Raw genomic sequence first — 15,842 nt, forward strand, 5'->3', positions numbered from 1 at the left:
GTTATTGCTATATTATTCCATTGTGCTATTAACCATAGTGTAACACAATTTCTCCCAGTTTATTGATAACTACATTTCTTTCTCTCAGTCACTGGATACGAACAGTCTTTACGTAGTTATTTTTCATCGTTATTATCAACCTCAACCCCCTTTAATCTTTTTTGGCTGCTCTGTCTTCCCCTTACAGATTTTTGTGCCATAAAGAAGCATTCATTGCTCTTACCGCTGTTTTACATACCTTTCTTTTCACCTTCTTTAGCACTCTTCTTCTCCTCACATTATCTTTGACACTGTGCCAATTAGCTGAAACATCACTGATTCTAGCTTTGAACTCCATATTCAGACTTTTCTTCTCCTCAGTCACACCTCACACACATCTGAATATGCTATTCTACCTTCTCTACTACTTTCTCTTCTACCTCAGTTTTCAATCTTCAAATTTCCTCCATCTGCTGCTATGACCACTATCTTATCTATACTCATTTCATTCCATATGCTACAGTTTTGCCAATTCTATAATTTGCAAACATCCCTTTTCAGAATCTGGAAAATAAATCAGTGTACACGAACAAGGAGATATTCACAGCTATTGGCTGCATCAACCTCCTGTCACAATGCATGAAAGTACTGGAAAGGGTGACTGAAAAACAAATAAGCAGAGTTGTACAAAGTAAGATGGGAGATGAGGAGGAACACAGATGTCTCATGAATAGAGACTATAAGTCAGGATTTACTCTTGGACTTCGGAGGTGCTGCATTCCCCATATGGGATTGTTTTTAATCACACCTGCCTTCATTCCTACATCCCCAGATGAATTACTTTTATATTTCCACTCCACCCCCTCTAACTCAATTAATTATCCTAAATTAGTCTTTAAAGAGGCACCCCTCTAAATACAGCTCTAATTTGTCCCTGGGATATATTTATGACCCCACACTGTACCAATCTGAACATCTTTACTTTTCCAAAATTCATACCTAGATTCCTTAACCTGATGTTACCTTAATAACAATTACACTTGTTAAGCAGGTAAGGCCACTGGGTACACGTTCCCTTTTCGAGGTGGGGGATAATACGGGTGTACTGTCTGCTTATTGACTTAATGACTTGTTTAGTCACCCAGTAGGCAGAGGGGACCTTTGGGAATCAAACTCATGACAACTGCAGGATCTTGGTCTAGTAGCACATCGTCTGAAACATCTGCACCAAACTGCCACTCAAAATTTTAATGATTTCATGGTATTAATTCCACAGACAAAACTAAAATTAGCATGCACCACTGTAAGAACAACCCAACTTCATTACTTCTTCAATTTACAGAAAACAAAAAATGTTACTCAGACATGGCAGCTTATGGACTACACTTACGATTTCCTGTTAAAATTGTTACAGTTTGTGAAAAAAAGTACTTTACTTGAACCTTCCTTTTTCATTACAGTGGCAATAGCACTGTCTTAGTTATACTATACTGACACCATTATATTACTTCATGTTCAGCCTTTACCACCATTTAACATTCTACAACATTAACAAAAGCAATTATTATTTTTCTCATTTATTATAATGGTGGTGAATAACTACTTCAGTTATATACAAAGGGCTGTAGCTTTCACATGTTAATTTACAGCATAACTGAAAAGTGTGCCATATTACAGTAAATGCTCTCCAGTTTCATTTCCATTGTCTAGTTGCTTACCACTAGGAAGACAATCTCCATTCACACTTCCTCATTTAATGTGATACTTCCCCGATTCTTCTACCCAACAGATTCTTACAGATACCACACTTCTTTAATGGAGAGCCTCAACTTCCTTTGCCACTATTAATTTCCCATTATTTACTTTCATATAATGTACATTTTACTTTAACTGTTCCTTTAACACTTTTCATTTCTCTGGAGAGAACAAATACACAACATATTCCTCATACCATAAGATGACCAATTTTATTTAAAGGATAAAGAAATCACAAATATTTGTTATATGATTGCCTAGCACACTGTTTTCTGTGTCACTCTGATTAAGCTGGAATAATCCTATAGAGGGTTACTCCAAGTATAGCAGCAGTAAGAAAAACAGCACTGTAGCAAGGAATCATTACTTCTCACGCTGTTAAACTATAAAGCATTTAACCTGTAGATGGTGAGATAACTCAAAAAGGAGCATTTATGTCTTCCAAGCTTTTGTTCATTAAAACTGAAAGCAAAACTGGACAAGAAGATCAGATCTGTAATGATGATCCAGGTTTAGTATGAATAAATTCCAGTTTTTCAGATTATGGTACAGCAAAGCATCAGACGGAATTTACTCATAAAATTTCATAACTAAGCATCTTAAGTGATGACTGCAAAAACATGGCAAAGACTGAACAGTCAAATAGTGTTGGCAATACTTCTCAGGAGCTTTTTTAAAGACAAGGAATGGGAAACATAAGGGGTGAAAATTTAAGATAAAGGCAGAAATAAAGTGATGACTAGTTATGTTAGGAACCTGGGTGGGAATTCCCAGATATGCTCAGAATAAGTCCAAAATGACAAAAAATACACCGAACCCACAGACATTGCCAACATCCTAGCTGACAGGTTCAGCGCAAACTCCCCCCCCCACCAAAAGGGATAATATCTATCCCATCAGAGTGCTACCCCCCTGCCATCTCAGATGATCAGGTAAGAGCTGCCCTCTCCAAAGCAAGAAACACAGCATCAATGGGACCAGACGGTGTCCCGGGCTGCGTCCTACATGAACTCCAAGAAGAGCTAAACCCAACCCTAAAACTACTGTTCAGTCTCAGTCTTACTACAGGATATGTACCCAAAGAGTGGCGTACAGCAACAGTGGTCCCTCTCCACAAAGGTGGTGCCTCAACAGATCCTGGAAACTATCGCCCCATAAGTCTCACTAGCTTAGTCTGCAAAGCTATGGAAAGGATCACCATGGACCTTATAAATAAAGATATTGGGGACCTACAGACACTGGATCCTACCCAGTTTGGCTTTGTTAAAGGCAGATCCTGCCTCTTAAACCTGGTCGATTTCTTTGAAACAGTCACCAAGGCCATTGACAAGGGGAAGGTGGTCCACACAGCCTACCTGGACCTCGCAAAAGCCTTCGATACAATACCCCACTCGGGCATTATAGATAAGCTCACCAGCTTAAATATAAACCCCTATGTCACTAGATGGGTTGCAAACTGGCTCAAGGACAGAACCCACATGGTTAGAATAGCTGGAGCCATGTCAGACTCTAAACCAGTTACAAGTGGCGTCCCACAAGGCTCAGTCCTGGGACCTCTCTTGTTCGGTATATATTTCTCGGAGGTACAGGCCAACATGGAAGGACTGTGGCTGACCAATTTCGCAGATGACTGCAAACTGGGCGCCATAATAGACTCTCCAGCCGACACAAGCATCCTCCAAAAGGGCCTCATAGAAACAGACAACTGGTTCCAGAGCCATGGCCTCAAGCTAAACGCCAAAAAGTGTATAGTCATCCCTTTTGGCAAAAACAAAGTGCCCACAAATTACCACATAGGTGGTAATCCATTAAGTACAGAAGAAGTAATTAGAGACCTGGGGACCCAAGTTGATAGCAATCTCTCATTTGACAACCACGTGGCCAAAGTGGTTAGAAAAACATTTTATATAGCCCACCTAATCATGAAGGGATCCACATCTAAATCAGGGGAGGTCATCGTACCTCTTTACTCATCCCTCATCAGGCCCATAATTGAGTACAATGCCCCTTTTGGGATATACTTTACCAGACACCTGCAGCAACTGGAAAGACCCCAAAAGTTCCTCACCAAGAGGATCAAGGGGCTCAAACAGATGCCGTATGCTGTTAAAGAAACTCCAGCTCTACTCAGTGGCATACCGCCTGCTCAGAGGCGATCTGTGCCTGACGTATAAAGCCATGTCCAACCCAGAATTAATGGACATGCTGCACCTCAGAAAATCCAAATCCCACCGAGCTACGCGCTCGAGGGACTTGAACCTCAACACTGAAATAAATAGGACATGCTGGAGGGACAGATTCATAACCCAGAGGCTCCCTTCACTCTGGAATAAAATCCCAGTCCAGGTTAGGCAGAGTCCCTCATTGACTCTCTTCAAGAGGAATCTTGATGAGTGGATGGGAGATCGTAGGTTTACCCCGGGTATCACTTCTGTGTCACTGTTAGACAGAGGTACAGTATACTAACCTCGAAAAAGGGCATAGCAAAATTAATTTAAAATGGGTGGCGAAAGCCATACACACTCTGGCTAGGCTTATAAATGCCCTAGGGCAGATAGCCTAGTATAAACCTATGAACCTATAAGAACAAATGTAGCAATCAAATTCTTGACAATAACCTAACTTGAAAAATATTAGGAGGAGTAAAAAGAATACACTTATGGGGGGGAGACTTTTACAAAGTTCAAGTGCAGAGATATTCAAGCACATAAATGGCAGCAACTAGATGTGGAGTTTCGCAAGGCAGCAAGGGCTTATGGGATAGGTGACAAGCTCAAACTAGCAAAGAAAGTTGTTGCCAAGAGAAAAGGCACCACTAGCAGTCTACCAGTTCCAATGTCCACCCAGGACTGAACTAAATCATACCAGCATCCGTAAAGAAAGTCTCAACTCCAAGTCGCAAGACAACTCCTTTTCAGATGAAAAGCTATTAACCCTTAAAAAAATAAAAATAAAAAAAGCTGTTTTCCCTTTACCTAACTGAAGGGTCAGAAACATCATAAACATCTAGTTGGGATAGTCTACTGGCCACTGCCTGATCTTGAGAGGCTGGCAAACAAATGCCCTGTGGAGGAAAACCTTAATTCTGGAAACCTTGGCTATAGGAATGGAGGCCCTACCTTACTCCTTAAGCACCCTTCCACCCTCATGTTTTCTTTTCTCTTTCTATTCTTATTTTTCTTTCCTTGGCCTAGAATAACAGGAATCAGAAGATAACATACTTTTTAAAAATCAGTTTGTTTCTTCTCTCCGGTCATGTACAGGACCCATATCTGTCACAAATGTCACACCTATCCTGCATATGTTCTACTCCAGGCATACAATGCTAATTAGGTACGTGTCCTGAGGGCAATTTTGTACTCATACTGGCAGCATTGTCTGAAAGTTGAGGCCTTATTCAAGCTAAATACACTGACAAAAATGAACACAAAGTCATACGATCAATAATAATCGACTAACAGCTTATCCCCACAAACAGCCATGCAATGAGCCTGTCTACAACAAACTGCTATAAGCAACAAAATGGTGATTGAAACTGGGAATGACTAGACTAAATAATCACCTACAGTGGATATAAAAAGTGTACACACCCCTGTTGAAATACCAGGTTTTTGTGATATAAAAATGAGACCAGAATAAATAATTTCAAAACTTTTCCCACCTTTAATGTGACCTATAACCTGTACAATTCAATTGAAAAACAAACAAATCTGTCAGGGGAAAAATATAAAAAATAAAAACGTACAATATGCTGGTTGCATAAGTGTGCACACACTTAAAACGAATACTTTGTTGAAGCACCTTTTGATTTAATTACAGCATTCAGTCTTCTTGGGTACACACCTGCCATTAGGTAATGACTAGGTCTAGGATATTGTTGCCCCTGGTGGGGGTGTGGATAAGTTGACCCAGGGCATTGGAATTTATGAATTCCAGAAAGAGTTGAGCGAAGGAGTTGGTACATGAGTAGTTTTTCCCAGTTAATGGTGGGGTAGTTGAAATCGCCCATTATTAGGGGGTTTGGTTGAACCCTAATATTTTCCAGTATATCAACAAAAGAGGAGGGGAGTCTTGGGGCATGTTGGGGGATCTGTAGCAAGCTACAATTTGGATTGCAGTTTTTCCCAGGGTTAGTTGCACTTGGATAACCTCGGATGCACTATGCTGAGCAACTAGCCTGGAGGTGTGGATATCCTTAATGAATATGGACACACCTCCACCTTTGGTATTCCGATCCAGGTTACACGGCCGAAAAGTGTGGTATGAGTTACAGCCTGGTAGTGCAGGGATGCTCTCCGGAGACTTGAACCAGTTCTCAGTCACTGCACAGATATCCATGTTCTCCATTTTAAGGAGTGCCTCAAGTGAGTGCATTTTGAGAATTAGACTTCTAGCATTGAGTATCATTACTCTCAGTTTTTGCTTGCCTGTTCCTGTTACAGTGGTGAATTTGTCACTTACACCTTGCCTAAAAAAGGCACTACAGGGGCGGCAAGAGCTTTAGCCAGTATCCGGAACCCAGGGGGGACAGGTGCAGGCCATCTCTGGCAAAGCATTGTAGTCTGTCGACCATGTCGTCCCAAGCAGACAGATACTGGATCCCCTTACAAATTCATAAAAACACCAACAGCTCATTCAGTGTGTCTACAGATCTGTATGAACACTAGTGACACATACAATATTTTATACAGTTTTATATTACTTGTTTTAAGATATCCCAGTTGACAATTTACTGACATTTGAATGAAGGTTAATTGAAATTTTTAGAGACAAAGTAATAATTTGTGTAGATAAATACACTATCATACAAGGTAACTCCAGCACACCATTATCCAACTCACTACCATATAGAAGAAATACAGCACAACTCTATCCAACCACCTACCATGTATGATGAATGCAGCCCACTTCTACATATGGTAAAAGCAGCACATCACTATTGAACCAACTACCATATACAGTGAATGCAGCCCACTACCATATAAAGTGAAAGCAGCACATTACTATGCAACCAACTGCCGTATACGGTGAATGCAGCCCACTACCATATAAGGTGAATGCAGCACACCACTAGTCAACTCACTGCCATAAGTATGTAGCCCACTACTTTACAAGGTGGAAGCAACACATCACTATCTCGCCAACTATCCAAGCTAAAGCACACTTACTATGTAGCTGATACTGAAGGGTACAGGACTTTTGCTGCTACATTCCTACTGTGCATTTCCATTACATATAAAAACTGGTGTGTCCGTTTTTGTCTTACCTTAGGTCACCCTCTGCAGTTTTGTCCTTCAATTTCTCATATCCATACTGATTCAGTATGGTCACCACAAGCATTGGGGCCAAGGACTGAGCAGGTTTTGTAAAAAGTGCATTGGTACCAAACACCATTGAGGACAAAGGTGATCTGCAAGAAAACAAAAACATGCATATTACAATCATGAGAACTTGCGTATAATGTTCAACTGATAGACAGCAATCTTACAGTTTGTTAGTAAAACAGGTACCATAATATTATAATTTAAATATCTCACAGCTATAAGTTTTCACAGACTAAGTAAAATGGGTTTCCAAAAGGTTTATGATGAATCCATAAGTTATAATAGAGTTTTCCAAAACATTACGAATTCTGTCCTGTAATTAACAGCTACTGCAGAAATCAAGTTAGTGAAACATTAACTGAAGCATCATAAAACATAATCTTAACAAGAAGTATTAATAGGAGAAGTTATCAGAAGAAAACAGTTCAGAGAAGGTCAGTGAAGCAGCAAGGGTCAAAAAGAAAGTTGTTTATAAACTGCAGTCAGTGAAGGTGTGCAAAGATTACATAATAAAAAAATAATAATAAGGCTAAATAAGAGTCTGAACTACAGTCGGTATGTAGTAATGATATTTACATATCTAATAAATATCAAGATGTATGAGGTCTATATTTTAAGGGTGTGGACCGATGGAAAAGTCTATACTAAACATGCAAAAAAAAAAGGTTTTTGCAAGTGTCTACAATTTTTTCTACTTTACTCTTTTTTTGTCCAATTACGCTATGGTCATCATCTGTAACCTTGAGAACTTTCTCTCCTCTGGGCCAAACTTCCCAGAATCCCCTTCTGGATTGGGGTTACTCCTGATGAGGGTAGAAAAAGTTACGGAAAAGAAACCTGTCTAGTAAAGCTAGCTTTGGTGCAGGGCAGGCATTTTGCTCCTGGGTGGAACATCATCATTAGTGTTCCATTGATTTTTTTTTCGTACATTAATACCTAGATGTTCCCCAAGGCAGCCCACCATACATATTGCTGAGGTGAGGACTGCACTTAAAGTAGTGTCAGAAGAATGAGTACCAACCAGGCTTAGATGGAAAATAATGTGGCCGGACAACAAATGTTTTCTCAGCTGGGAGAAGAAATGAAAGAAAGTATTTTCCCATGCTTCCTGAAAGAATGTTTTAACTGTGGCTGTAAGACATTCTGCTGTTTGGAAACCCAAGCATGCAGTTCCATAGTGTGTCCCTGGCACAATGCCCCAGCCTCTGCTACAAGTTACAAGTACGGAATACCATGCTGCTTCCCTCGCCACATGTAGGTGACCAGCAAAAGCCGCACAGTACCACCTACCTTTGCCAGCTCAACCTACACCCAAGTCCACTAACTATTACTGGGCTTTCTTTGTCACAGTCACAGCTTCATGCCTTTACATCATAGAGCAAGTTGTGTCTACAAAACAAAACTTGCTATATTACCACAGTACTGTAAAACACGTGTACTGTGATGGTAATGTCCGACTGTAACTGGTTTATTTTCAGTAGACTGATGTCTTAAAAGGATTATTTTCTGCCTTAAAACACACTACTTGCTTTGAGAGACTCCGTCACTCCAGTACCATGATCTGGATAAAGCAAGTAATGAATATGGATAGATCAGCTCATTTAATCAGGCAGCAAATATTAAATAAATGAATAAATAGCAGGGTTAACCCTAGAATGTGCACAGTTTGAAAGGCTACATAGCAAAATAAAAATGCATTCTCTTTATACCTCTTAACCTCTTAGCACAAGAAATGTAGACAACTCTAAAATAATGGTGGTACAAAGGTCCAAAAATAGGGACAGACTTTAAATATTGCTCTTACAACTTAGAAAGTCATTATTTGTCAGTAACTATGACACAAATTTTTCAAAATGCCATTTTATGGGCCTACTTAAGAATGCTTCAGTAATGAAAATCATGCTTTTTGTAGGCAACTTTTCATAGTAAATGGAAAACTAAGAGGAATAATATCATATTGTATTATATTATATCACATTGGTAGGTTTTTCACACTGTCATGTTCATTATTTTGATCTGCATTTATGAAAGAATTAATTTTTTTGGTTTGTATATATGGAAATTTATATTTAATTGTTATAGATAAGGTATATACAATTATATATTACATTTCCAAGTATTTATAGGACATTTTATAATAGGAATATTGCATAGTAGTTTATATAATTAGACTAACACACTGACCTTGAAGGGTTAATGTATGAATTTTTGAATCAATTGGTTGACCAATGGAGTTGATTTTGCTATTATAATTAGTGTTTGGGTACTGTGGCAGATGATTCTGATGAAGTCTCCTGAATGGAGATGAAAGCGCTAAATCTGCCTTGTTTTGATCTTCTGGTCTAACATTATTATTATTATTATTTGTGTTTGAATAAATCTTTTTTTGTGAAGTCTGGCTCGTGCATATTTTTGGAGCGGATATTACGTTTATATATTCTTCTGAACAGAAGATATTGAAGGAGGGATAGCCTTCATTGATACCTGGAACAGTGTTGGTGTTTTAGTTTTGTGTTGTGTTTTGTGCTTGCGTGGATTACCAGTTTTTCTGGTTTCCGACACTGGTTTGGGTACCGAGGAGTCCCCCAACAAGATGAATAATAGCTCTTTGTTGAACAAGCTTATTAGGGTTATTCAAACCCACTCACAAATGAATACACCACTTCTTGACATTGGAATGGAAATACCCTGTGCTCAGAGCAGCCCTAAACAAACGGTTGCAACAGTGATGACATCAGACTCCGAAGAGGAGAGGTCTACGACATTCAGGGGAAGGGAAGAGAAGAGGCACGGGGGAATTCTACAAGACATAACAGCTGTAATTCACGTCCGTTTAGGGTTTCCAACCACAGAACTGATAATGAACATGATACGAGGCTACGAGGCACTTACATGCTTATGCCCATATGGATTTTTACCAGTGGCTGGATAAAACATTCGCCAACACAGTGAGAGAATGAGAAAGGAACCGAACGGAAAACGCCACTTACAAGGACAAATGTAAGACATTTAAAGCACAATTATCCAAATACAAAGCACTTGCTTTGGATAACTGGTATTTTAATAAATGTATTGAACATACAATTGTGCTGAAAGGCTTAAGATTAAACAAGTTTCCGAACAATACAAGTCAGGATACTGAATTTTTTTAAATTGTTAGTAATATACTTAATGATTGCGTTATTGCTATTTTAAAGGCTATGATAAGGAATAATGAAACTGTTATGGAACAATGCAAAAGTGAAATTGAGAAACATAAAAAGAAATAAATGCAGACTTACTGTTTAGTATTGAAGAACATAAGAATGTATATTTGAAACTTTGCAGGATGTTGACAATTTAATGACCAAGATTCACAAAAGAAAGATATCTAAATTAGAGAGGGATATTCAAGAATATCAACAAGGGAGGGCTTACTATTGTGAAAATATGAAAATGAACTTTGCTGGTAGACAGAGGGATACCACCAAATACACATATTGGGAATACAGAGAATATAAGGGACCCAGGGATATAAACACTTATAAAAACACAGTACAACAATGTTAATAACCATTTTCTAGGATATGAGAATGGTAACCAAAGAATGGGTAGCCCTTTGGGGGGGGGGGGGCTGAGGAGGTCCGAGAGAATTCGGAATTTAGTACAACCCTCCTATGCGGAAGTGATGGGGAATTATTACACCCATCAACAAGGGAAGAGGAGATACAGGAGATAACTATTGTTTACCTGAAGAAATTTTAATACAAGATAACACAGAGGCGCAAGATGGTTATGGGATAAAACCTGGCCATAATCCAGATGGTAGAGATGTTGCAATTTTAAATGAGAAGATAGTAGTTTATACACAAAATAATTTTAATATTTATAATTATACAGATGTTATAGTTCATAACTATTTTAAGTTATTTTTAAAAGGTTTTACATTTGTGCCCAGTAAAAAAGCCAAACATAGAAGATATAGTGCTTGATATAAAACTATTTACCAGGAAATTAAATTTGGCTCACATATTTAAGGCTGGTTCACATCCCACCCAGACTAATACACTCAGAAGGAGAAGTACTTTAACTCTCCTTTACACCAGGGCATTTAGAATTTTGAGATGTGTGTAACCAGTATGATTAGGAGAGAGTATGGAAAAACAAAAGAGACCAATTTTAACTTTACACCCAATGAGAGAAAATTACTTAAGGAACTAAGTGAGAATAACAGGATCTGGGTGATGAAATCGGATAAAGGGGGAGGGGTTGTGTTAAAGGATCAATGGGAGTATACAAACAAGATCCTGGCTATATTAAAAATGGACAACAGATACGTTATTGTATCAAGAAATGAATTAAACATTTCTTACAAAAGAATTGATTTGATACTACAGGACAACCTGCTACAAGGATTGATAGATATACAACTATACAATTTTCTAAAGGTAATAAAGCCAGTAATTCCAGCTATCTTTGACATTCCTAAGATCCATAAAGGGGTGGATAACCCACCCTTGAGACCTATAGTTACTTCACAAGGATCTAAAACCCAACCACTGGCCATATACGTGGATACAAAATTGAAGAACTTTTACTCGAGATATCCACATATATTGGTGGACTCATGGGATTTTTTTGAATAAAATTGGTACTAGTCCTTTTAAAGTCAACATTATTTTTCTCACCGTAGATGTTAAGGTTTTATTCTCGGTAATACCCCACATGAAAGGTTTAATATGGTTTGAAAAAATGCTTGAGGAATTTGATTTTTTGACCTCAGATGAGTTTAAATTGGTGTTAGAAAACATGGAACTGGTATTGAGGTACAACTATATCTAATTTCAGGGGGATCTATACCACCAAACAGATGGGGTGGGCTCTGGGTTCGGCATGTGCCCCTATATATGCTAATAGTATAATGTTATACTGGGGACAACAATTTGTATTTAAATCCATATTTTATCAGCATATTATGGGATATTACCATTTTTGGATGATATTTCTATCCTATGGAAAGGGACTAATGAACTTGATACCAGATTTCATGAACTACTTAAACCATAGTACAAGTTTTTTTAGAATTCACACATGAAGTTGGGGTAGATGAAACACTCCCCGGGATTCATGAAGCTTGCGCCATGCGCCGGAGTAGCATCGGCAATCTAGCACCAAATATGGCCGTCGAGCAATTCAGGTAAGAGCTGTTTCCACGTGCACTACCAGCGTACACCAGAGCTGCGCAGCTCCCTGCGCATGTATGCTAATTACCACATGCGCAGCAGTGTAGCATGCAAATGAAGGGATGCAGCGATTCATGAAGTCGCGCAGGCGTAGAGTAAGCATGTAGAAATGTAAACCAAAAAAAATGGTTTACATTTTGTCAAGCATAAAATCGGAGCCATGAAAGTGGACCAAACTTACTTATTATAATGTTAATATATGCCAATGGCTAAATATATAGCCAATGGCATAAAACAACATGCACAACATATAAAAAATAACATTTAATGTCATGGCCACACCAACGCAAAGTAAAACCGCAGTGCATCGGTGCGCAAACGGGATCACAAGGAAAATATATTTAGATGTCATAAAATTGTAATGTAACACAATTCATGATATCCCCATAATAGTCAATGGCACGCATGCTACACCACAACCATGGCGCAAGGGTTGCTAAGGGTCTGTGACAGTGTTCCATGCGGTAACTAGGAATTAGCAGTCAATGCCATGCAAATGAGTCAAGTAATACTGAATCGCAAACGCCCTGTCGGCATAAGGATGTACCACACGGCGTAGCGTTACAACACCGAGGAGTGGCCTGGAGGTAAACATGACATCAAGAGAGGGGCGCGCCACCGTAACTGTAAGTACATTGGATCATTGCTAATCTGTGTTGCGTGTTGCTAAGCAAAGCCGCAGGATAGGGATGTGGAAGTAGGCATAGCTTTGCTTAGCCGAGAGCAGACAAGGTAACCGAAAGTTCATGTGAACGTGGATGAAAACGCGCACGAAACCTGGTAAACGGCTGTGCGCGGTGCGCACCACAGCTGAAACAGGAAGGATACGGGAATACAATAAGGAAATGCTGCAGCATGGTAACTGGAGTACAAATGAGTAATTAACACCTAGAAACTCACAGTGGGCCACAGACAACAGCTAACAAGGCTGCTAGCAGCTACCTGCAGAACAGGAAAGGGGAGGTGCCGTACAGCAAAGAAAAGAGAACTGTCACAACAGAACAAAGCAAACTTGCTGTAGAACAGCTACATAACATTTCCCAACACAATCCTGGGTTGTGGAAGCACAAAACAAGAAAGGCGGCAGCTGGATGCATGCCTGACAATGGGAGGGGAGGCGGTTTGAAAACAGAAGTAAAAGGCAATAGATGAATCACGGCAGACAAGCGTAAGTCAACACCAAAGGCCCCACAATAGCAGTACCTGCTATAAAACCAATAATTAAGATACCCTGCAGCTGGAATAGCACAAACACACCCAATTACACCAGCATCATCCACTGCACAATAGTATAAGGTGTGAAAGCCCCACACACATGCTTGTGTATTCCCAGGCACTCTGCACCATTGGTGTATATAGACAGGGAACTTTTAATATGTATATGTTAGGGGCTGCCATAGCTTTGATTCACCAGCATGTGTTGGAGACTGACGGTGTGTGGAGGATGATGCTGACAACCATCTCAGGCACCGGAGGAAGAGACAAGTATTCAGACCCAGGGTAACCTACCAGGGGCTACATGATCTGGAGATAGAGTGTTACAGGGTGGACAGGGACACCATACAGCAACTTGTTGAGCTGTGCCGGCCACGCCTCAGAGCCAGAAGTAACAGACGGGAACCCATCCCAGTGGACACTAAGGTATGTGTAAGTTTGAGAATACCAGCCACAGGTACCTTCCAAAGGCCAACTGGGGATATCATGGGGATCTCACAGGCATCAGCATCCAGGGTACTCCACCAGTTCCTGGATGCCATGTTACCACATGCTAATGAGCACATATACTTCCCCCGAACGCAGGAGGAGTTGGCCAGCAATATGCGTCTCTTCCACCGTGTGGCAGACTACCCGGAGGTACTGGGTGAAATAGACTGCATGCACATACATATCAAGTCACCACCTGGTGGGCAGGGTAGGCACTACATAAACTACAAGGGATTCCCCTCCATCAACTGCCAGGTTGTGTGCAATGCCCAGGGCATTATCATGGATGTGTGTGCTGGCAGCCCTGTAAGGTATCACGACTCCTACATTTGGCATGCCACACAGCTGTATCAGGTATTTGCTAGGGGGGACATCCCATACGGCCACCTGGTGGGGGATGCTGGCTATGCACTGGAACCATGGATGATGACTCCCATCAGAAATGCACACACAGCCACGCAAGAACGCCATAATGAGTCACACGAAGAAACCAGAATCATCACAGAGCGCGTGCTTGGGATGCTGAAATCACGGTTCCGCTGCTTGGACATATCTGGTGGAGCCTTGCAGTACTCTCCAGGAATGTGTGCCCACATCTTCATAGTATGTGTCATGCTACACAATATGATCCTGCGAAAACAGCTGCAGCAGGGACAGAATGGTGAAGGCCCTCACAGCCCACCACCATTGCCAAGGGACCCACAGGCACAGGGGGGCTCAGACCATGAACACCCTGTGCTAGCCCCAGTAGGCAGACGGAGGTGTGCCCAGTATGCTGCCCATGCCTTGGCAAAGAGGGAACGTAAAACACACACACTGACAGTGTAGGCACTCATGGACTGACACCCTTCTCCACCTGCACACACAGCAAACATGGATGGCACACACACACGACCACCTGTAAACTATCATGTATAGGTGGTCTACTGTGTGCATCCTACATAGGTAGCCCTCAACTACTGTACACACAACCACCATTGGCACAAGGTAAGTCAATACCTGAAAAGTAAATTAAGCTATCAGCATGTGTCCATACTGTATGTACAGGTTCATAGATACATAGGTAGGTGCATGCCCAACTGCCGAGGCCATTCATAAGCATAGGCAAAACGTGTCTGCTGCCGCCACCCCATCGATCAACTAACTGTCCCTCTGTGAAGCCGAGCCACATGCAGGATCTCTGGGGTGTAGTTACTGTTCACCACTCACTCTGCAAGGATTTCCCGGAGTGTCAGTGAGGGGTTTTGTATAATGTAATCAGGCATGTAGTTCCAAATAATGGGAAGTATCCCTCACAGGAATCTTCATAGATGTCTACATGCTACATAGTATTCCTTAAGCACAGCTTGCATATATAGGTAGCTCTCCACAGAATAATAAACATGTGGAACACACAACCGCTGAAATGTGCGTTAATCACCCTTGCACTACCAGTGCCTGCTCTGAGAGGTAAGATATCACTGCCAGGATTAGAACACGCAACCATGTACACATTCATCCACAATAACATACCACTAAGCTACCTGAAATGTACCATGGCAGTTGTGTATACTGACAGGATAAAACACAAAAGGTAGGAATGTGTTGAAATAGGACAAACTGGCATGTACCCAATGAAAGGTGTGTTTTATATATATATATATATATATATATATATATATATATATATATACACATCATCATCATATATATAGAGGGGGAGAGAGAGAGATATGTCGATATATGGGGATATACATATATATGTAGATATATAGATAGGTTAACAACATCTACATAACCATAGAGGTACATATAAATGGGATACCTACCACATACCGACTGCTTTCCATACAGACGCGCATAATCCCAAGGTTTAAGG

The 15,842-nt window shown here is 40.4% G+C and overlaps 1 protein-coding gene across 2 annotated transcripts in view; it reads right to left on the reverse strand.

The window, feature by feature from the left end:
- Nucleotides 1–15,842, reverse strand: part of LOC122816668 (transmembrane protein 180-like) — a 588,132-nt gene that overhangs the window by 116,144 nt on the left and 456,146 nt on the right. For both annotated transcript variants that reach the window (XM_044089623.1, XM_044089624.1), the window contains exon 6: nucleotides 7,001–7,144. In XM_044089623.1, the coding sequence (XP_043945558.1) occupies nucleotides 7,001–7,144 (144 nt within the window). The remainder of the gene's footprint in view (nucleotides 1–7,000; nucleotides 7,145–15,842) is intronic.

This window comes from Protopterus annectens, chromosome 12.part0, assembly GCF_019279795.1.
Source record: "Protopterus annectens isolate FY-2018-M chromosome 12.part0, PAN1.0, whole genome shotgun sequence".
Lineage (NCBI taxonomy): Eukaryota > Metazoa > Chordata > Ceratodontiformes > Protopteridae > Protopterus > Protopterus annectens.